This window comes from Podarcis liolepis (genome assembly GCF_965112155.1).
Source record: "Podarcis liolepis genome assembly, chromosome: 1".
Lineage (NCBI taxonomy): Eukaryota > Metazoa > Chordata > Lepidosauria > Squamata > Lacertidae > Podarcis > Podarcis liolepis.
Genome location: NC_139554.1, coordinates 110,144,384 through 110,168,148, shown reverse-complemented (window position 1 = coordinate 110,168,148; position 23,765 = coordinate 110,144,384). Strand labels below are relative to the sequence as shown.

The following is a 23,765-nucleotide window of genomic DNA, read 5'->3' as shown; positions in this document are numbered from 1 at the left end:
ACAGTCAATAACTTTTGCTCTGTATGTCCTTCTTTTTAAAAATTCTCAAGACTTGCGTGCATGCATCCATCAATCCCATAATGTGTTAACAAAAAAGAGAAGTGGATAAGGTCTGTTTCCCCCTACCCTGCCTCCATTCCATATAGAAGATCACCTTTACCACACAGGTGAAACGCAGAAGGAGTTTAAAGAACTCCACAGCAGAGGATGGAGTGATAGAGACAATTAAGTTACCGTATTTTTCGCTCTATAACACGCACCTGACCATAACACGCACGTAGTTTTTAGAGGAGGAAAATCCGTAGGCATGCCACCTGTAGACATTTCCTCCATAACACGCACAGACATTTCCCCTTCCTTTCTAGGAGGAAAAAAGTGAGTGTTATGGTGCAAAAAATACGGTAATTATAGACAGGTAGGTAATGTAGAAAAGGGAGGGGCACATCACCAAGCACTCCACTACACCAGGAGAAACAATAGCACTATGTCATATTTGAAAGCTTTGAGCTGTTATTTTGATAGGTCTAAAAATCAGTACAAAACAGCACTTAAAAAAACAAACTTTTTTAAAAAAGTAGGACAACGGGGAAAATGAAGGAATGTAACAGTGTGGAAAGCATATTCCTTAGAATCCAGGAGACAAAACAAGTAAACAAATGTTGTCCATCTTGGGAGAAAAGGCTAGGGCAGAAGTACTCAAAATGACCCTCCAGGAAAACTAGACATTTTTACCACACAATATCTTCACACATTGTATTAACTGACATTTAGTGTATGATCAGTTTGGGTTAGTATTTCAGAAAAGTGATATATTCTATGTAGATCATTATAAACACCAACCTTAAAATTTAAGAGGTGTTCTCAGTTAACTATCACAGCACTTATTATTCTGCATTTCCAAAAAAGGATTATTTTCTGTTGTGTTGTTGTCCTGTGTTTATCATGAAGGGAAACAGCTCTTCAATGGAACAACAGGGAAAGCATAAAGGAGATTGCCAACTTAACCATCAGGCTTTTTCCTGGAGCAAATAATTTTGGAGGTATAACAAAGGACTGAAAACCGATAGATTCCTAGCTTAATTAATAATCAGATTGCATTCATGAAGTGTACAGCATTTTACTGTTTTATGACACTGATTGTCTTTTACTTAAAAACCTACAAGCTATGTCACTAGTACACAAGTGACCTTTTAAAGAAATGGGGTTTTTTTCCAGTCAGGTGTTCCACACGGAATAGTGTTGTCAGAATTATTTCGACCAAGGACTTATAAACCCATGAGGTGTTCAAAATGCCGTACATGAGATCCGGAACATGAGGTAAAAGGTATGTGTACCTCTGGGTATGTGCGGAGCATTTTACCTCCTTCTCACAGCTTACCTACTCACAGCTGTGCTATTAGACAGCAGTTTACAGGTCTGAGGCCTGGGCTCCAGGCAGACTTGCCTGAACCCTGCTTTCCTCATTTTAGAAATGAGGCGATTAGCCTATTTCAAGGAAGTTGGTGGAACCATCAATGTGCAGTTCCCATTTTCAAAAACAGCAACAACACTGGATTTTTCAGCAGGGTCAAGAGCATAGTCCCCCCCCCCCATCCAATCCGATACTAGCAAGCCTGCTGGTCATTTATCAATGAATTTTTGCCTTGAATGCCATCACACAGGCACGTTGCCCACCACAAAACCATCTGCATTGGTAGCATCTGAGGGAAGGAGTGACCAGGAAGGTGATCTAAAGCTTAGCTCGAAAAGCCTCTCTAATCAAAATAAAATGCCTCCTTGCCTTTTGAGGGGGCATGGTTTTGGTGTGGTTTTTTTTTTTTTAAGTCAGTGTGGCAGCATTGGACCCATGCTACTAACATCAGACCAATGCTGGCGACCCACACACACCCCTCTTATTCTTCAGGGAAGTTTGATCCATACACCCCCTATAATCCCCACTCATGAGGCTGTTTGCCTACGAACTGCAAAGCCCCCTCAACACCCCCACCCTTAGAGCCAACATCTCCAGAGGCGGAGAGACCCCAGTGGCCCAAATAAAACAAGCCCCACACGAGCGAGTTGGGAGCTTGTTTGCCTATGGGAAGAAGTAGAAGAGGGCAGCCCTTTCCCGGGGGGGGGGGGACGGCTTGTGGGGCTGGAGAGAGAGAGAGAGAGAGAAGCATCCAGATCCCAGATCCCAGCCTCACCTTTCGAAAACCATGCGGATCATGAAGATGCAGAAGGCCAGGGGGAAGGCCAGGTAGAGGTCCTCCACTTGAGGGAAGGTGGCTTCCTCGGTGCTCTTCAGATCCGCCCAGGTGACATTGTGCGGCAGCCAGAACCTCTCGTTCCAGAACCAAGCGAGGATCCCTGCCATCTTTGCTTTGTCTGGCTCGGGCTGCTGCTGCTGCTGCTGCTGCTCCCCCACCGGCTCCCTGGCTGCCCGATGCTGCTGCTGCTGCTGCTAAGGATGCTCAGCAGCTGCCTGCGTCGCGCGCGCGCGCCTGTGCTCGCGTGTGTGCGCGTGGCCGGCTTAAATAAGCTCCTGAACCCTGGAGCGGCGACAAACCGCGATCGCTGACGCCGCTCTCGAAACACCGCCCTAAGCAGCGGCCGAGCTGGGCCCGCCCAGCCTCCCAGCTTCTCTCGCTCGGGGCGAGGAGAGGGAAGGCCGCCTCTGCCTGTCACAAGGTGCTTCAGGGACGCGCCCTCTGATTGGCTTGCAGGGGCGTCAGGCAGCGGGATGCGCGCAAACCCTCGCGCGCCCGACGGCGCCCGAGTCTTGCCTGTCGCTGCTGGGTCTGCTTGGCGCCTGGTTTAAAGGCAGCAATTTGGTGCTTGGCTTCTCTTATCTCTCTCTCTCTCCATATTCATCTCTATCTATCCTATCTCTATACTCACAGACCGTTCGGCTAGGAGAGATTTTTTGTTTATTTATTTGATTCTTGATAAATAAGAACCTCTTTGCTGTTGTTGTCAGGTGCAGAACACCCCAAATGCCTAGGCGTTGATGGGGGAAGTATGTGGGTATGCTTACTGAGTGTGCCCAGAAAAACTGCATCGGGAAAAAGAGGAATTGGAGAAGGAAGTGCTGAAAGGTTCTCAGCAAATCCAAGAAAATTTGTTCTGGTTTAGATTTTTTTTAAAGAATAAGATAAAAATGGTGGGGGGTTTTGGGTAATTTTTCAAAATATACTCGATAATAGCACGAAAGGTACTCCCTGTTGTTAATTTTTTCTTTAGCTTCCTAGTTTGCAAATGACTGAAGATTTTGACAGATTTTTCTGAGCACTTGGGGTCAAAAGAAAGCAATTTAAAGCAAGTGTTCCTGAGACATTTCATTCTGAATCTGCTAGAGCCAGACAGAGGATGATGACAGGTTAGTGTCCTGCCGCCCGCTGACATAAACGATGCCTCCGCCTTTGGACCCTGTGCTTATTTGTTTGAATTCCCTGAAATCCCACTTTTATTGGTTTTAACATGCTCCTATGCTGCTGTTTTAATGGTTTTGCATTGTACATTTGTTTTATTGATATTATCTTTTACATGGTACACAGTGTATTCTTTAAAAGTACTGAGTGGTTTATAAATGGTTTTAAATAATCTACACAAGCAAAGATTCACATTGCTTGACCCTGAGGCAACAAGTTTACTAGTGCCAGCAGTCAGATTTTAACTAGAAGATATTTTTTTCAAACCCTAAGGATTGTGAGAAGTTTATTTGGGATGTAGGGTGTGTGTTGGGATACTCAGTGACAGATTACTTTAATTTATTTTGTTATTGCTACGTAGTACAAGTGCAGAAGCCCCCCAGGGCAAAAAAGTTGGCAACCCCAGTAGACAGTAATTTAAAACAGTAATTTAATGTTTGATGTTTTATATTTTATTGTGTTTTTAATATTCTGTTGGGAGCTGCCCAGAGTGGCTGGGGAAACCCAGCCAGATGAGCAGGGTCTAAATAAATTATTATTATTATTATTATTATTATTATTATTATTATTAAAAGAAGTGTTGTTGAAACATTTCATTCTGAATCCGCTAGATAAAACCAGATGGAGGAAGATGACAGGTGGGTATTCTGCCCCCTCCCAAGATTAATTCTGGCTACACCCATGCCTGGTCTCAGACTTATCATCCGTAAAGCAGAAAAACAAAAGGGAAAACGAAATAATGAGGGGAAAGAGAGAAGAAACAAGCACACCCATGGAACAGAAGACAGATCTTCTCTTTACTACGTTTATGTGCACAACCTTTCCAGCCGAGGAGCTCAGTAGTTCTGGCCTCCCCATTTTATCCTCTCAACAACCCCACAAGGTAGGTTAGGTTAGCGGTATATGAATATTCTGATCAAGAAAGAAAGAAAGTCCCCCCTAGGCCACCACTGGGAGCCATGAGGAAGGGGACATGAAAGTGGTTTGAAACACTGTCCTCCCTAAGGAGCCTTCCTAGTAGGAGTGTATGAGTTATACTACGTCTTGGTCCCACTCCAGGGTTAATAATTTCTACTTTTCTCCTTCTCCCACCCTGCATTGCTGCTTCAGAACTCCAGATTTCCCCAGGAATGTGCACTTTTTGACATGATCAAATTCCACAAAAGATGGATGCAAAAAGTCATGCAACAAGTTTATGTTTTCTACCTTAAGAACCTAAGAAAATGCCAGCATCCTGTTCTCACAGTGGCCAACTAGATGCTTGAAAGCATCACAGTGCGAGCCCCCCCCCCCCGGGCCCAATTTTGACTGCCTAGGGGCCTCCACAGAGTTTAATCCGGGACTGCTCATTGCTGCCAGAAATTAAACCTTGGAACTACTGCATGCAAAACATATCTTCCAGTTATGGCGCTTGCTGTTCAGTGCACAGAAGCAGCCTTCTGCATCTGCATAGCAATGCTTATTTGGGTGTCGTGGTGCGGGTGAATGCATCTTATGATACAAAGAGCACTATGTAACCACATGACCTGTTGCCAATGACCAGAAACAGAGTAAGTCCTCTTCAGAGATTTGGTAGATGTTTTTAAGATGCAGCACTAATCTTTCCCTGCCTGGACCTATTCTGTAGTTGCAATGTATGTGCCCTGCTGCTAAACGATGAATCCTGCTTTAGATGTGCTACCAGGAGCTAAGTATAACATCTGAGAGTTCTGTTGTCCTTCAAAATGACAAGTAAGGAGAGAACTCTTTTTTTAAAATAAAAAAACAACAACCCACCCTGCAAACATTTTTTCAACCCTTGCAACAAAATCTGTTAAAATCACAAACAGGGATTGTTGTTTATCATGCACTGGAATGAAATAAGACTGATTTGGCATGGATCCCAAACTGCTAAAATCATTGTCCTTTTTTTTTATAATAACAGACTGGCATGCTGCCTACATGAGCGTCCATTGTTTTGCATTACCTGAGGCACAAACTATGAATGTAAATTTGTGACAGCAAGGTCGAAATCCTTAACATAACGGGGGCAATTGCTCAGACTTGACTGTGTTGCTTTGTGCTTCCAAAGTGACTATCTTTCAACCTCTTGACAACAGGGGACACGTTTGAATATGGGAAAAAAAGGTTATTCCATTTTGAAATGCACAGCAAATGTGAGTCATTCTGCCAGCGAATCAATTTTGTTGGAATATTATGCATTGTGAAACGAAAATAATAGCGATAATTTCACTGTTGCTTGCCTCAGAGATCATGACCAATGTTTTTGAGGTTGGCGGTCCCCAACTTCGCAGTTGCCCATGGATACAGATATTAAACGGCATCCTGTTAATTGCTGCCGTGTGGGAACTTTTTTGTTTTACTGTCGTGGCTGCTTGCATCGCTTTCCTTCAATCCTGCCTTTTGTCTGAGTTCAAAGGGGAAGCAGAAATTCTGAATACAGATGAAGGCTAAACTGTAATTTGTAGACGTTTTTATAATGCTGAACAGCTGTTTTACAAAATAAAATAAAATAAATCTGTGAGGTTCCTTGGTTCCCTCACGGGGGGGCCTGTCTCCAGGTGGTTTGCTCAACTACTCCACTGAGTCCAGACTTGAGATATTCAACTCAGTTTGCATTTAAATGTGAGCCTAATTCACACTTCCGAAACAGTATGCAAACCAAAGCTTAGTCACCTTTCAAATTTCGCTCACTATAAGAATTCTGCAACACAGCTCTTTAGCCATGCAGTGTGAACAAAAATTCATATACTAGGGTGAAGTTTGTATGGAAGCAGATATATGAGTGAAAAAAGTACACAGAAATGCATTAGGGAAAGATGATTTGCGAAAAATCATATGAGGCAAAACCATAGAAAAATGTGCGTATTAGGAGGCATTTGCGATACAACGCTGATAACTTTAACTTTTTTTAAAAAAAACTTTTTTTAAATGACAAACTGATGGAAATATGGGTTGCTGAAGACGGGGCCAATTATTTTTCAGTTTGTTTGTTTGAGGAAGCGGTGATGGGTTGTGATTGAATGGGGTGTTATTGGAAGAGAGTAATGTTGTTGAATGTTTTGTTTGTTATATGAACAAAAATCTCACTTTTTTATTCACATGAAGTGACCTGTGCAAATTCAGCCAGTTTTCAAACAATTAATATAAACATGTTCACATAGCAGAGAAGTCATCTGGCAAATTCTGCATCTTTTGAAAGGCTTTTCAAAATTCAAATTTTCAGAACATTGGGCAACCATAATTTCACTGAAAACGTATCAATAAAGGATTAATAAACTCACAGCATTATTAATAAATCATGAACAAATACAAAAAAAACAGGTTGAAAAAGCAAAAACTAGAGATAGCTGCAAAATTTGGGGGAGATATTTGCTAGGGACTCTCAGGCCTCAAAGCAAAAAGCATACGTTCCAACTTTCCTCCAATAAAAATAGGGACATCCTGTTCCATAACAACAATTTTATTATTTATACCCTGCCCATCTGACTGGGCTGCACCAGCTACTCTGGGCGGCTTCCAACATATATAAAAACATAATAAAACATTTTTTTAAAAAAACTTCCCTATATGGGGCTGCCTTCAGGTGTCTTCTAAAGGTAGAATAGTGACTTATCTCCTTGGCTCAGGGATTGCATAACTCCATACACTCCAAGATTTCTCCAATGAAAATAGGGACGTCCTAAGGAAAAGCAGGACATTCCAGGATCAAATTAGAAACTGGGGTGGCTTCTGTAAATTCGGGACTGTCCCTGGAAAAAAGGGACACTGGGAGGGTCTGAAAGAGAGGAAGGGGGCTGGCCCCTAACTTTTTGTGATGACCCCATAGGCAGTTACTAGTTTTTAGAAGGCTACAAGAAACAACTTACTTTACTAAAATTGGAGGGGTTGATGAAGGGGCTCTCAAATAAAACTGCCACTTCCCTCCTATTTTGAGTACTGAGGACGTAATATCACCCACCACTTTCACTGAGAAATCTTGCCGATATATAGAAAGATTTTGAAACAGTAATACATTTATTTCCACTCAGTAATGTTTTCTTGTCTCTGTTACTGCCCATATCCTGAAGTAAAATTATCTCATGTGTGTCGTCTTACTCTCTCAGCACAAACATACAACTGAAAGGGGCAGGGAGAGAACTACCTTCCCTTTGACACCTTTTTAAAAAACGTTGTATTTGATCCTTACAGAGCCTTCTGTGAAAATCCTTTGGTAGGAAAAATATTTGTGCTTGAGAAGTCTGCCCACTGCTGGGCTAACTGAGCATCATCCAGTCTGTGGAATTATTCTGTAGTTGTGATTTATCAAAAATCTTTTCCCTGAATTTCTGTGTACCCTCTCCCCAACCCAGATAGACAGACAGACAGATTTTTATCCCTATGTAGGGGAAACCTGTATTTTGAAATAGGTATTGGTTTGTACAATTTTTCCCTCACTGGTTATTGGCACCTTTGAGACTGGGAAGGATTTTGGGTTTGGTTTATTGTTTGGGTTCCAGGGATAAGTGGCAGCAGGATGTGGGAAGATCTACTTGTGGGTCAAATGAAGGCTGAGTGGGTCTGCAGGCAATAGTGCACTGCAGGGTTGATAAATGGAGTTGGCCCCTGTATATCGGCTTAGCTTACCAGGTGGGAGGAACTGAGATATTAGGTCAGCCAGCATCCAGCCACCAAAGGTCTAGAGCATATAAATTTGTTTGACTCCTGAGTTTTGATGTGGTCCCGAGCAAGAGTGCAGCTGGAGTCTCTTTATTATTGTTTGCTGAAGCTCCTGGTAATAGAATGGCGAAGTAGTTTAACTTGTTCATGCTGTGCTCTTTTGCTTAAAGACTATTTCACTGCTTTGCCTTGCGCTATTAATTAATAAGAACACCGAACTTCCCTCCACCTGTGCTGTTATTGCCATTGAGTCCAAACTGTACACGCACTGGTTATGTCCTGCTTGGACTACAGCAATGCACTTTACATGGAGCTACCTTTGAAGTTGACTTGGAAACTACAACCAATCAGCTAGACTGGTTACTGGGAGCAGCCGCTCCCAGGATGTTTCCGAGCACAATTCAAAGTGTAGGTGCTGACCTTTAAAGCCCTAACCGGCCTTGGCCCAGTATACTTGAAGGAGTGTCTCCACTCCTATTGTTCAGACTGGACACTGAGGTCCACCTGCAAGGGACTTCTGGCAGCTCCCTCACTGCAAGAAGTGAAATTACAGGGAACCAGGCAGAGGGCCTTCTCGATAGTGGCCCCCACCCTGTGGAACGCCTTTCCATCAGATGTCAAACAGATAAACGACTATACAATTTCTAGAAGACATCCGAAGGCAGCCCTCTATAGGGAAGTTTCTAAGGTTTGATGTTTTATTATGCTTTTATATTTGTTGGAAGCCGCCCAGAGTAGCTGAGGCAACCCAGCCAGATGGGTGGGGTACAAATTATTATTATTATTATTATTATTATTATTATTATTATTATTATTATTTGCCCTGGTAGGGGAAGAAGTCTACTCAACAAGACACTGAGCTGCATCTTTCCTTGGTTGGCTCAGCACAGGTGTTTCGGCACCATTGACTCAAGTATCGAACTGGCTAACTCTGCCAGTGTCATGAGATTTGGCTGAGATTGAGGGGCCCTAATAGCTTACCTTTCCCGCCCCAACCTGGCCACAGTGATCCATGCAACGGTCACCTCCAGGCTTGACTACTGTAATTCACTCTACGTGGGGCTGCCCTTGAAGCTGTCCCAGAAACTCCAGCGGGTGCAGAATGCTGCAGCAAGGCTCCTCACGGGGTCTCTGCCATGGGAGCATATTCACCCAGTGCTTTTCCAGCTGCACTGGCTCCCGGTGGAGTACAGGGTCAGATTTAAGGTGCTGGTTTTGACCTTTAAAGCCCTTCACGGCCTAGGACCCTTGTACCTACGGGACCGCCTCTCCCAGTATGCCCCATGGAGGACCTTAAGGTCCATAAATAGCAACACCCTTGTGGTCCCGGGCCCTAAGGAAGTTAGATTGGCTTCTACCAGAGCCAGGGCCTTTTCAACACTGGCTCCGGCCTGGTGGAACGCTCTGCCTCATGAGACCAGGGCCCTGCAGGATCTGATTTCTTTCCACAGGGCCTGTAAGACAGAGTTGTTCTGCCTGGCCTTTGGCTTGGAGCCAATTTGATTCCCTCCCTCTCTTTCTTTTTCCTTTTTCCTTTCTCCTCCTGTAATGAGGCTGCATTTTAATATTTTAATGTTGTATTTTAATCTTGTTTTTAAGTTGTATTCATTCAACTTGTTTTTATTATTGCTTGTTAGCCTTCCCGAGCCCGGCCTTGGCTGGGGAGGGCAGGGTATAAGTAAAAATGTTATTATTATTAATACATGCAGATACTGGGAGGTTGGCAGAAAGCAGCGACAGGGCTGGGACAAGTCCTGCTCATGGCACTCTGTGGTACGGGGAAACAGCTGGGAGCTCCTCAGAATAAAGTATGCTGGCAAATTGATGAAATAAGTGCTTTTAAAGAATAGCAGGCGCTGCTGCGTTAGGCATTGGGAGGTGTGCAGGGCAAAGAGGATTTAGCAGGTGAAAGGGCTGTTACCCCGTTTGCTGTGTTAGGACATTGCAGACAGGTTAAAAGGGGTTGCATTCAGTGGTATGTGGTCAGTGGGCTAGGGAGACAAGTCTAGTCCCCTAAATGTTCCCAGTAAATTTGGGAAGGAGGCAAGAGGGCTCCAACGTCCTGTCAGAGGCCTGGCACTTTCTTCTCAAAGGCCGGGAAGCTTCTGCCCAGCTTAGGGAAGAAGGAGCTATGCTCACGTGTACAATGTCAGGACGTCATATGCACTTCATGTCCCGTCCCCCCATTGCCCTCGCAGCTGGAGCCTCTGGCCCTAACTGTTCCCCTAAATATACACCACTGGTTGCATGCCTGACCCTCACAGAAATCTCATTAAGTCCCGTGACTGGAGTCCTGATAACTGGAATTGGGACACCTGGGAGACTGATAATGACTTAGACTGGACTGTGTGGGATGGTGCTGCTGATGAGAAAGTATGGGCAGCTGAAGACAGATCCCTAATTAGTAATAAATCTAAGGGGCTGCCAAGTGGCAGGGAGTACTCCAGGCAACTTGCATTTGTCAGGGACTACGGCCAGCAAATTTCTGAAAATGCCAATCAGGGTCAATATAAGCTTTGGAGCATGTGGTTAGTTTGCCTTTGGGGCCAGCATTGTATGCAAGTGAGGTGGGGTGGTGGTGCAAATTTTGGCATTGCACAGGGTGCCACAGGTCAAGCCCTGAAGCCTTGCAGCCTGACATGCATCTCCTAGGCTAACCTACTGCCTTGAGGTGCAGCTGACGCAGATACATATTCATGCATCCTAAAAGCATCTGTACACGCAAGTCTGAAGTCCCTGGCCCAATCAGGGTTCTCAGATGTGTGCACATAGTGTTTAAAGAGGCATGTATAATAAAATGTGTATCATCAAACCTTTCCACATTTGCCATAGTGAAGGGAGAGGGGAGGGTTGCTTTCTATATGCTTTCTATACCTTGTACCTTGTACCTAAGAAGGATCTTCATATGTACCTAAGAAGGATCTTCATATTTTCTGTCTAAGTCAATTTCTTAGCTAGAAATAACTTCACCTGCAAAAAGGGCCCCCCGAAGGAATGCAAGATAAGACAGAGACTGCAAGTTAGAAATAGCCTCGCTTTCTTACCTTAGGAATGCAAGATAAAAAGGACACATACGGGGAGACGGGAGGAGGAGACGGAAGGATGCAGGACGCTTAGAAAGACACTATAGGGAACAATAGGGAGGGCTGTTTAGAGGGCTATAGACATGCTAAAAATAAGTTGAAAACTTTCCAGTTGATTGGGGAGGAGGGAGAAAGCCCACTCAAGGTATAAGAAAGTCTGCAGAGGTGTATTTTTTGGGCAGTCAGTTTTCCAGAATTTATTCTGCTGGCTGTCTCCTGTGCACAGAGAATAAAACTGCTTTCCTCCAAAGAAGGATCTTTCCTGGTGTTTTCTATTACTCTCTCTCTGGATCTGAGGACGCGGGCCAACGATTCCCTGGCATGGACTAGGCTCAGCCTACAATATGAATTGCGTAGCTGCCATAACTTAAGCCTGGGCACTTTACTAGCTTACGTTAGAAGTAGCATACTCCAAGCAAATTCAGTATCCTGCCACAGGAGGCCACTGTGGTCGGCCAATTATCATTTCTAGAGTTGCATATGATGCTGTTATGGGTCTGAGCCTTACTTCCTGTCGAATTCAGTGGAGCCGATGGTTCCTATTAACACGATGTGAGCAGGAACCGTCGCCATGAATTCCGGTAACATTGATTGACGGGTAACGGCACCAAATCGTCAACACCAAGTGAATTTACTTCCATCACAGAAACATGCCAAAACAAAAGCTCTCTCCCAGGGAGTGGGAAAGATGAATACATAATTTGCACTTGGTACTTTGCTCCTGGAATAAAGTATGCTTAGCACAGAGACATGAAAGCTCTGTTGAAGCCATTTAAAGTAGAAGCAAATACATACGATCCTATAAGGCAGCAGAGGGGAAACCTGCAGCCTTCCTCACATTGTTGGACTCCAATTCCAGCTCTCATCAGCCCCAGCTAGGATGGCCAATGGTCATGGATGATGGGAACTGTAGTCCACCCACATCTGGAGGGCCACAGGTTCTCTGCTATAAGACTACAACATATAAACTACCTTTTCAATCAACCCTTTGGTGCAGAATGGCCTGGGCATGGCTGTGCCATAGACTTTTCATTTTCTACACATAGCAGATGGTTGTCTACCCGCTGCTTCCAGAAATAATTGCCTGCTATAGAATAGACAGATATTAATAATCAAAGAGGCACTGCACAGAGGCATAACATTAAGCAGGGACTGTTTAAGCCATGCATTTTTAAAGACATCTCTTAGAAACATCAACTCATCCATTGCTTACAAAGTGGAGACGGTTTCCCCAAGGTGAAAAAGGTGCACTGCAAGAATAAATTAAGCCACATATTTTCTGATGGCAGAGAAACTTCTGACCCATTTAGGAGCTCCATCTACCTGTAAGCTAAACACAGAAGTGGGGCAGGAGCGGTGCTGTTTTTCTAGTAAAAGAGGTGCCGGAACCCACCACGAACACCTCTCTCGTTCTCTTAGAATGGCAATGGCGCCCACCTGAGAGGTGCCGGAACGGAGTTCTAGCGAGGACTGCACCCACTGCCATTCCCACTCGTCTTCCCTGCAGCTTCCGCACAGACAGACAGATGACGTCTGCAAAGGATTAGGGTGACACCTGCACACAATCACCTCTTTGCACATGTCATCTTGACCCTGGGAGCAGGGCCAGCGGCTCAGAGGTCCCATTTCCTCCACGAGTTAAGCCTATGCAGGGAGGAAAGACCTGAGCAACCTTATAACCACAGTGATTCCTTGAACAAACATGACGTTTGAATCTGTATGCTAGCGCTCAAAAAGTGTAAGAGTACATTTAGCTCTGTTCCGCTTGAATTAAGTTATTTGCATTTCATGTGTACCTTATTGCAAAGAGTAAACACATACATCCAATCCAGCCAGTTTGGGCTTACCCAGATTGCAGTATTATCCAGCTTTTCCAATTGGAGTTGTGGCCTTGGCGCACTTAAGTGGGATGGCAACTTTTACCCTTATGGTTCTGAGTCTCTCTTTGCAAGCTGTGACTAGGGGCCAAATATTCTGGTGATAAGAGTGGCTAGAGCAACCAAGGGGTATAAATACTAAAATTATAATTATTGTTATTATTAACATCAGAGCTTTCTAAACTTTTCATGTCAGTGACGCACTGTTTAGACATGCATCATTTCATGACACAGTAATTCCAGTTTACTAGCAAACCGGAGGTTAAACTAACCCCTTTTCAGCCCCAGAAGGAGTGTGGAGAGCATTCGTACACACTGCAACCAACACACTAACATATCGTGACACACAGTTTGGAATGCTCTGAGTTACATAAATGGCTCTTACAAAGTGAATGGGAGAAAAAGGAACCCTGATCTTGACCCCTGTGAGTGGAGCATGTGGTCGAGTGGGTGCACGTAGGGGAAAGCAATCTCCTAGCTAAACTGGCCCCCGGTTGTAAAACGCTTTATATGCTAATAGTAACACCTTGAGCTTGGCCTGACAGCAAATCAGCAACCAGTGCAGATCTCTGAGCACAGGTGTTATATGCTGACAAGGCCTCACACCAGTCAGCATTCTGCATCGGCTGCAGCTTCTGGATCAAGCGTGAGGGAAGCCCCACATAGAGTTCATTGCAGTAATCCAGTCTTGAAGCAACCAATCCATGAACTACTGCGGGAAGCCTTTCCCGGTCCAGCAGTGTCTGTAAAAGGCATTTCTAGCCACGGACACCACCTGAGCTTCCGGTGACAAAGCCGGATCCGGAAGTACCCTCAAACTGTGAACCTGCTCTTTCAGGGGAAGTGCAACCCCATCCAGAGCAGGCAACTGACCAATTTCTCAGATACAGGGACGGCTCACCCCCAGGGACTATGTCTTGCTAGGATTCAAGTGCAGCTTGTTCTTCCTTATCCATTTCACCACTAAGTCTGGGCAACAGTCCAAGGACTGCACGTTCTCTCCTGATACAGATGTTACAGAGAAATAGAGCCAAGTGTCCTCAGCATATGGATCCCGAAACACCTAATGACCACTCCCAATGGCTTAATGTCAATATGAGATAGCACCAAAGAGAGTCCCCTGTGGCACCCTCATAACATAGCCGCTGGGCTAAAAGGCACTCTCCTTAAGGTAGGATTGGAGCTACTGTAGTACAGGGGGCCTAGTTCCCATTTCCCAGAGCCAGTCCAGGGGGATACCATGGTTAATGGTATCAAATGCCTATGAGATATCAAGAAGCAGGAGCAAGGTTACCATTCGCCTGTCTACCATTCCTTAAAGGAGCTCAGAGCGGCTTACATGCCCTCCCCTTAGTATCTTCGTAACTGTCCTGTGAAATGTGGTCAGGCTGAGAAGACTGCACTCAACCCATTGTAGTCCAGGGAACGCCGCTGGTCAGTGGCATACCATGGGTTGCCAGCTCCCGAGGCCACGCAGGAGGTGAGTGGGAGGAAGGGAAACGGACAGAGTACGTATGTGCAGTCAACTGCCTAATGGCATCCACCTGGAAAACCACAGCCACAAAGATAAGAAGAGTTGTTCCCTTATCTGGAGAGGTCACTCCCTGGTTCTCATGGAGAAGCCGTTTTCAGTGGAGCCCAGCAACAGAAGTGCACAACTGTATTGAGGCAGCACCAGGTGTTGAAATTTTGTGCCCCCTAACAATTTTGTGCTTCCCATGCCACTGTCATTGCCAACTGGGGACTTGAAGTGGGCCTCTCAGATTTAACCCTATAGGCCAAAAGCACAGGGTTGCACGCAATCCTTGCAGTTCACTATGCACATGGACTTTACAATTCAAATAAACAAGCAGAATTAATTTATACTGGTTTGGTTAGTGACCCTTAACTAGAATTCAATTCTAAGAGCTCAGTCACTCATACAAGTTACAGCAAAGTCTACTTGTATCTCATTCCCTGTTTTCCTGTGTTGGGGCACATTTGAAAAAGTACTGCTGCATCCATTCTACCACAACACAAAGCCGTATCTGAAACCTCCTGCCTTCATTTATTAAAGAAGAAACAGCCCGAGACGCCTGATATGTAGTCATCAATTTGAATAATGAGATGGGTTTATTCATGAGCTTGGCTCAGTCTAGAGCTGCTGATGAACGAAACAAGAGAAGAGTCCTAAAGTAAAAAGTAAAACACTGACTTTGAATTTCTGCCCCAGACATTCTCTTCAGTTTTGTGTTTCAGGATGTGAAATAAGACTTCCTTTGCATACTTATCATTGACTTCATGGATTGCAATAGAACTTTATGGTAACCTGAATACTGAGAGAGCAGGGATGTTGTCATTCTTTATATCAAGATATAAAATCAAAACAAAGGTTAGCAAATATGCAAACCGAGCGTTAAGATACTGAGCATATTAAAATATTGTTGATTATTTTGTAATGTGTTTACAAAATGTGTGTTGCATGCACATATCCACAATGTTATGCCATTATAATTGCAATGAACTGGTACTAGACTGCTTAGTATACTAATGTTTTGATATGTATTCCTGTTTAGTATTTCATTTCTATACCATTCTGTCGTTTGTTGGGGCACACTTATGTAGAAAAAGCAGTAGCCAAGTTTAAATAATAAATAAAGAACAAATGAGCTTCATAGGTGAGTGGAAATTTGAACCTTGGTCTCCCAGGTCTTAGTCTGGCACCTAACCACTATTTGTTGTTGTTGTTTAGTCATTTAGTCGTGTCCGACTCTTCGTGACCCCATGGACCAGAGCACGCCAGGCACTCCTGTCTTCCACTGCCTCCCGCAGTTTGCTCAAACTCATGCTGGTAGCTTCGAGAACACTATCCAACCATCTCATCCTCTGTCGTCCCCTTCTCCTTGTGCCCTCCATCTTTCCCAACATCAGGGTCTTTTCCAGGGAGTCTTCTCTTCTCATGAGGTGGCCAAAGTATTGGAGCCTCAGCTTTAGGATCTGTCCTTCCAGTGAGCACTCAGGGCTGATTTCCTTCAGAATGGATAGGTTTTATCTTCTTGCAGTCCATAAAGAAGGCTGATTGCCGAAGAATTGATGCTTTTGAATTATGGTGCTCTAGAGTCTCCTCCAGCACCATAATTCAAAAGCATCAATTCTTCGGCAATCAGCCTTCTTTATGGTCTAGCTAAACCTATAGCAATACCTAACCACTATACCAAACTGGATTTCCTTCCTCCCCACTGCATCCACTGGGGACCTGCACCTTCCAAGTTTCACTAGGAGACAAGTGCACTGAACATCCATGGGATCCTCCAAAACAGATCTCTCTCTATCTGCTCCATTTCCCAGAGTTCACTGCGTTTCCTGTCCTTGTGCGGCTCAAACCCATCATTTCCATTTGTGCTTTCTCTGGTGCACCTGCAGGCCTCCAGTGCCACCTACCAGATCTGCATCACTCACTTCTCCTTATATGGTAGGATTGGGGAACTTGTGGCCTTCCAGATGTTACAGAACTACAACTATCAGCCCCAGAAAGCAGGGATAGTGGGCACTGTTGCTCAACAACATCTGGATGCCCAAAGCAGCCCATGGAAACACCATTTACCTTCCCACTGGAGTGGTACCTATTTATCTACTTGCACTGACTTGCTTTTGAACTGCTAGGTTGGCAGGAGCAGGGACCGAGCAATGGGAGCTCACTCCATCGCGGGGATTCGAACCGCCGACCTTCTGATCGGCAAGTCCTAGGCTCTGTGGTTTAACCCACAGCGCCACCCGCGTCCCTTTTGAACCCTAACTGGGACTTAGTGGTTCTTGCTAATCCACATGCCTCCATCCAAGTAATAAAAACATGGTTCAACTTTCATAAGGCATGGCATGACTCTGCACCCGAGAGCTTGAAATACCACATCTCTGGGGTAACACGTTTGCACGTGTGTTGAGTGCAACCTGTGTCGATGTGGTAACAGCTTTCAGTTGCTGCAGGATTGTCTCATACTATTGATTCCCATTGATTTTCCCATTTCTCCCACCTCTTTGTTTTCAGAAAGTATAGAAAGCTGTGCAGAGGTTGGGAGAACCATGGCTGTTGCTGAACAAGTAAGAATGAAATTAATTAAACTCAAATATTAACTGAGTGGTCCTTTTCCAAAAAAATTTAAAAAATTGAGTGGCAGCTAAGTAATGTCTGACTGCCTATAGGCAGGACTGGAAAATAAATATTTAACACAATCAAGGTGATTGAACTGTAAGTAACATCTGCCTTCTCATCAGAATTCCACTTGGTTTCAGTTAATAATGAAGGTGTTAAACTGCCAACTCGAAATATACATGTTAAGACCCCATGGCAACTACTCCCATTCCGGTTAGACTGTACAGATCAGACATCTGTCCGAACGGTTAAAATCTCTACATTCCCTGACTCGTATTCTATCTCGTGTCTGGAGGACAACATTTTCCGCAGCCTCTTTGTCTTTTGCATGGAAATTAGCCAACGTTCTTTGGACTGAGCTGACCTTTCCTGCTGGAGAAGTGTATATAGCGATCATCACAGCCGTCAGAATCTGAGAGTGCCTACTTAGTAACCAGGTCCAACCCTCTCCAAAGCCAGACTGCCATTCTGCAGTCTTGGCAGGTACTTCTGCGAGGATCAGCCAGTCAAGAAATTGGGGACTGTAGAAGCTGCAGAAGCCGAACGACCATACAGGAGTGGCTGCACCACTGCGTCTGTGAGAGAGTTGGCCAGATCTGGCAATCGCTGCAGATAATCACAATGCCTGCTTAAAAACAAACAAGTAATGCCATTGGAGACATTCTATGCAGAGACTCTACACAAGAGGGATACTGCTGGTTGTCCTACTCATTGGACATTTGGCAAGTATAACAGCTTCACCTTTAGAGTTCGTCTGCACAAGACTCCAATCCAGGCAACTGCTATTAGCGTAACATGCAAGTATGACATACTAATTATGCAAATGTAATGGGGGGGAATCAGCATGTCTAATTTACACATCATTCCAAACACATCATTCCATTCCATGGCTGCTCCTCCCATATTTTGAAGGCAGCAAAGAAAGTAGTTAATTTATGGTTGTTCATTATGCAGCTGATTCTGCAACAGTAGCTGGCCATGGGAATTGCCCCAGTACCAAGTAGAGAACAGGAATGAGGGGTTGCCTCTTCCATATATATTTGTATTCAGGGCTGGGTGCTGATTAATGGACTGTCAGTCCTAAGCAGACTTCTGGGGGTGGGGACAGGGATTGAGCTTCTGGCAGGAGGAGCAAATCTAAGAAGGACCAAAATCGGCGCATCAACCCTTTAGTCTGCACAAAAAGACTCTCCTGTGGCATCCCATGGGATGGGATGGGGAATTGATACTTTCCATTGTTGTTCATGGTATTCCATCGGAACCAAAACTTTAATTTCACAAGGTGCTGTACAATATGCAACATAAGATTGGTAGTAACAATTTATTATGTAAATCAATTTCCCCCAACCTGATGCCCTTTATATGTTTTGGATTATAATTCCCATTAGCCACAGCCAACTTGATCCATCCTGGCAGGTGCTGTTGGGTGTTGTAGTCCAAAATATCTACAGGACACCAGGGTGGGGAAAGCTGATCTAAACAGACAGAAGAGGAAGCTGGAGTTAAAGGAAGGAAGGAAAGAAAGATAGGCACAAGCTCTTGGGACTGCTGAATTTAGAGACTGATTCCAATACATCCAAATATAGGATAACCAGAATAAAATTGTGCACTTAATGGTGCAATCCCATACTGAAGATACAGCAGCTGGTGGTCCCACTAAATTTGTGGAATGCAAAGTATAGAAAGCATGCTGGCAAACATCTAAAATGTGTTGGAGTCATGGACAAGACATGAGTGTTCCTCCAGTGTTGGTACGGAATTTGTATGGTTTATTCACCTATTTACACTTTCAGTCTGCATGAAGGGAGTCCAGATCTTACAGCCTGGTAATTTAAAGAGGGGATTGTACCCCACAACAGTGCAGCCAGCCTTCAGCCAGCCTGCCCAAGATGGATTCCAGCCTTCTTCCTGCTTCTTCTTCACCAAACCCCTTGCTACGAGACTCCCTTTTCCTGCCACGTCATACACACAGCTACCCTGGCAACCTTCCAAACCCGTCTCTGTTCACACCTTAGGGCAAGGGGGAAGGCAATTCTCTTGCATTGCCAATGGCCCTCAATGGCCTTGTATTGTTACTTAATGGCCCTCACTTGGTCAGGCCGTTTTTTTTTATAGGCTAGCCCTGGAATTCCTCTGCGGCTTGTATTCTCCCTTCATATCCCAAACAATCAAAATCCTACCATTTATTAATTTCTAGGGTTTAGGGAGTCCCGCCCCCCCCAAAAAAAACAACTACAACACCAACTACAGAATTCACAGATCCCACCCCCACCTTTAGAATGCACAAGTGGTGGCCCAAAACTTTCCTAGCCCTTACTCAGGTACAGTCAGAAGGGAAAAGCTGTAATTTAAATGTGGGCACCCCTCATAATAGATGGTATATTCTGAATAAATGACAAGTACCAAACAGACAATACAATGTATTCCTTGTTGTGAGGATGGGAGGGTGAGACAGGACTCTGCTCATGTCATCATCACTTCAAAATCCCTTCTGATTTTTTCCCAAAGAGTTTACATGCACAATGGTCAGCCCGTGAGGTAGCGTATGAAATCTAGTGATCAATGGGCCCCTAGCTCAGGATGCAATATTAAAAGCTATAAACAAAGTTACACATAATGAAGAAATGCGGCCGCAAAATGCATTCCCAAGCCCGATATCTCATTAAAAAAGGGTGCCTTTATTTATGATGCAAGTGAACAGAGGTATTCAGATTGTTATCACTTTGTACGTAGCAAGTTTCACACTTTGTCGTTGCAGACAGAGCATTTCATTAAGTCATGGTTACAAAATAGATCATTCATCTACATCATCTAATTGAATTGTCTGGTTTGCCGGAAGGATATAAGTGAAGTCTGAAGAAACTGATAATACTCATGTTGTGATCAATAATGCGTGTCTCAAAAAGGTGTCTCGGGGCTGATTATGAACGCTTGGCAAAAATCAGGAAGGCCAAACTGTGTCTCCAGCAAGCTTATTGAATGAAAAGGAATTGCATAGAATTGTAGAATTGGAAGGGACCCCAAGGGTCATCTAGTCCAACCCCCTGCAAAGCAGGAATCTCAGCTAAAGCATCCATGACAGATGACCATCCAACCTCGTGAGTAGGAACCTCCAAGGAAGGAGAATCCACAACTTCCTGAGGGAGACCATTGTTGGGATTTTCCATTCCACCTTTAGTTGCAGACATGGGCTTGTTATGTGTCTCATGTCTGTTTACATTCCTGCACAGTTTGCTGGTGTAAGCGGAACTTCCACTGTATGGCTTTTGTTTGGATTCTCTCTCTGAGAAGTCGGCAAGGAGAGACGACATGTTTCTTTGTCTTGATTTATGATTAATAAATCCGTAGTTCATAGTATGCGTCCACAGCCTCAGCCTCTTCTGTTTGTGTGGTTTACACTGCTGAATATAGTGTGCACAAGTCTGAGAGGCTTGAGTCACTGATTTATGTCGGAGCCAGAGGTCGATGGATCTTCACAGTAGCATGGCTGGAAGGAGACAATCCAACTGGGCTTTTGACCCAAGGATGCTGACAACCATTCCACTGTTGAACAAGTTCTTACTGTCAGAAAGTTCTTGCAGACGTTTACTCGGAATCTCCTTTCTTGTAACTTGAAGTCATTGGTTCGAGTCCTACTGTCCAGAGCAGGAGAAAACAAGCTTGCTTTGCATTCAAAGCAATTCCATCAGGTTTGGGCAAAGAGATCTCTCAGAACCTTGTGGGTTCCCCTAGAGACAACCTGCAAAAGATCCCTCCGCATGTTCATAGGTCTGTAGGTCAAGTTGACCATTTCAGGAACCAAAACACAGAAGCAGTGATTTCACATATACTTTTATATCCCAGAAAGGAAAGAAACAGGTCAGAGTGAGAAAGAAATGGAAACCATTGCATATGAGATCAATTTTCATTTCTCTATATACCTATTATTAGCTAATTTTTTCTGCCCAACAAAGAATTAAATTCATTTTGGATACTTCCATATAATTACAGCTACAAAGCTGGTCCAGCAAAAATATATGGTATTAACTCTTTGCGATAAAGCTCTTGTGTGTAGGTTGGTAGGTAGCCATTTATTTAAAAGCATTTCTATACCACTTAATTTGTAATAACCTCTAAGCCAGCGGTTCTCAACCTGTGGGTCCCCAGATGTTGTTGGACTACAACTCCCATCATCCCTGAGCTCTACAACTCCCATCATCCCTGAGCTCTGGCCTTGCTAGCTAGGGGTGATGGGAGTTGTAGTTCAACAACATCTGGGGACCCACAGGTTGAGAAAGGTTGCTCTAAGCAGTATGCAAGAAATACAACATGAAAACAACAGTATCATAAAAACAGATACAACATGAAAGACAATAAAACACAAATTCAGTTGACTAGGTTGACCTCAGTTAAAGAAGCTGAATCACTGTCTTCCTGAAGATTACAGCTTCTAAAAAAAGAAGGCAAATAAATGCACGTGCACCAACGAAGAGAGAAATAAATAATTGTAACTAGGCAGGCATTTCTTCACTGCATGATTAATGTATATAATTAACAGGTACAAGCTGTGATGATGATGTCGAATGTGCTTAGATGGATTGGGCAAATTAATTGTGGATAGACCTATCAGTGACTCTTAATCATGATGGCTGTATAGTACCGCCATGTTCAGCAGGAGTTATTGCTTTTGTGCCCATGTGACTTCCTGGAGGCATCAGATTGGACGCTTTTGAAATGAGGATGATGAACTAGAGCATGGGTAGGCAAACTAAGGCCCAGGGGCCAGATCCGGCTTTCAACACATGTGTGGCTTTCAACACATAAAAACATAGTATAGGAGGAACTCATATTCTTAGGTTGAGATGAGAGAGTACCCTCCAACATTCCTCAGGTGAAAATAGGGACATTCTATTCTACATCAGTATTACTGCTGGGGGGGTTCTCTCTCTCTCTCTCTCTCTCTCTGCATGTTAAGTTTTTTATTAAAGTTTTTCATGATACAGTCAACCCCTGAACTCTAACAAGGTGGGCATTATCTCTCCCTACCTCTTTTATGTTTTTACTTTGTTAAAAATATAATTATAGTACTTCTTTTCCCCCCTGCAGTCTACCCATGCACACTAGTCCTAAATCTAACACCCTTCCTGGAGGAAGTGAGAAGAAGAAAAACCGGCCAGCCTCCAAATCAACTTTCAGCAACAAGCTCACCAAAAAGCTCCTTTAATTCCAAAAGAGAACCCATTTTCTCCCACAGGACTTGGGGAAACAGGCCACAAAAGCAAACTCAAATTGCACCACTGGAAATGAGGAAGTTACCAGGGAGAGGGGCAAAAGCTCATAATTCACCTGTGGTACAGATGAGCCATTTATACCCATCTAAGGTCTAGCACAGCACGTTCTCTTCCTACTCCCATTTCCTCTCCCACCCACCGGACCTCTAGGGAAGTTCAGGCATGATCAAACTGTAACCTGTCCCAAAGGTATGATTAAAATGATCTAAAGCAATGCATGCAAAAGCAAGCTGCAGCAGAAAAATGAAAAGAAATAAACCGCAGGACTTGTTGAGTTCACCATTGAACTGTAGAATTGGAAGGGATCTCTAAAAACCATCCAGTCCTAAACCCCAGCAATGCAGTGGGGAGTGAGTTCAATAGGGATTGCTCACAGGTTGCAATCCTACACTTACTTATCAAGGAAGAGGTTCCAGTGGGCTCATCAGGGCTTACCTCCAAGGAGACATGCACACAGCCTCCCACAGAAGAAGAAGAAGAGTTTGGATTTGATATCCCACTTTATCACTGCCTGAAGGAATCTCAAAGCGGCTAACATTCTCCTTTACCTTCCTCCCCCACAACAAACACTCTGTGAGGTGAGTGGGGCTGAGAGACTTCAGAGAAGTGTGACTGGCCCAAGGTCACCCAGCAGCTGCATGTGGAGGAGCGGAGACGCGAACCCGGTTACCCAGATTACTTAAAGAACCCATTAAACCATTAAACGAGGCATATACCCACCCACCTACCTACCTACCTATAATTGTAGAGTTGAAAGGGACCCAACCCCCTTCAATGTAGGAATCACAGTGAACGAAAGCAAGGTAGGAAGAAGTAGGTTGTTTCCATACAGCCCAGGTCACTCACTCTCCCTTCTTAAACTTACTATTGCTAGAATAATAAAAATTCATCATGTTTAGTGAGGCACAATTGGTCCTCTGCTCTCCTCCTTCATAACAACCCTGCAGAGTAGCACTGTAGAATGATGAATGGCCACATGGATAGCTTGGCAGGCAGGCAGGCAGGATCTGAATCAGGGCTTTCCCCATACAGCAGCTTTAACACCACCACTGCCCTCGATTTCGCTGAGCCCCCTCTGCAAAAGCTCACATGGAGGCAATTCGCTGCCCATCCCATGTTCTGCTTGCTCACTGAGGCAAGAAAGGGACACATGTAGGACTACCCAGAGTCTTATGCACAGGCTAACGGCTTCTGGCATATCATACACAGTAGAAAAACACAGGATTCTCTTCATCGACTCCAGACAAGCTGCCCAAGGGAGGAGACTGGTGGCTGTGGCCATGGAGCAGCGATGGGGTGCTCCCTCCAGTGGCGTAGCGTGGGGGGTGCAGGGGGGC

At 44.4% G+C, this 23,765-nt stretch overlaps 1 protein-coding gene and 2 long non-coding RNA genes across 6 annotated transcripts in view; 1 reads left to right on the top strand and 2 right to left on the bottom strand.

Annotated features, from left to right (window-relative positions):
- The window catches only part of CERS6 (ceramide synthase 6), an 87,582-nt gene extending 84,895 nt beyond the window's left edge, over positions 1-2,687 (bottom strand). The window contains exon 1 of one of the 2 annotated variants that reach the window (XM_083496958.1): positions 2,187-2,687. In XM_083496958.1, coding sequence (XP_083353084.1) covers positions 2,187-2,356 — 170 coding nt within the window. In that variant the 5' untranslated portion in view covers positions 2,357-2,687. The remainder of the gene's footprint in view (positions 1-2,186) is intronic. The other variant, XM_083496957.1, reaches the window with a different exon arrangement.
- A 54-nt stretch (positions 2,688-2,741) lies between these two features.
- LOC310704342 lies at positions 2,742-5,931 on the top strand. Of its 2 annotated transcripts, XR_014524725.1 has the most exons (3): positions 2,743-3,358; positions 4,022-4,293; positions 4,521-5,931. It is a non-coding gene; the product is annotated as an uncharacterized lncRNA (long non-coding RNA). The 2 variants fall into 2 exon arrangements; XR_014524724.1 differs by having other exon boundaries at positions 2,742-3,358; positions 4,022-5,931.
- Positions 5,932-19,815: 13,884 nt separating this feature from the next.
- Positions 19,816-23,765, bottom strand: part of LOC310704407 — a 240,074-nt gene continuing 236,124 nt past the window's right edge. For both annotated transcript variants that reach the window (XR_014524771.1, XR_014524772.1), the window contains exon 2: positions 19,816-20,253. This is a non-coding gene — a long non-coding RNA (uncharacterized lncRNA). The remainder of the gene's footprint in view (positions 20,254-23,765) is intronic.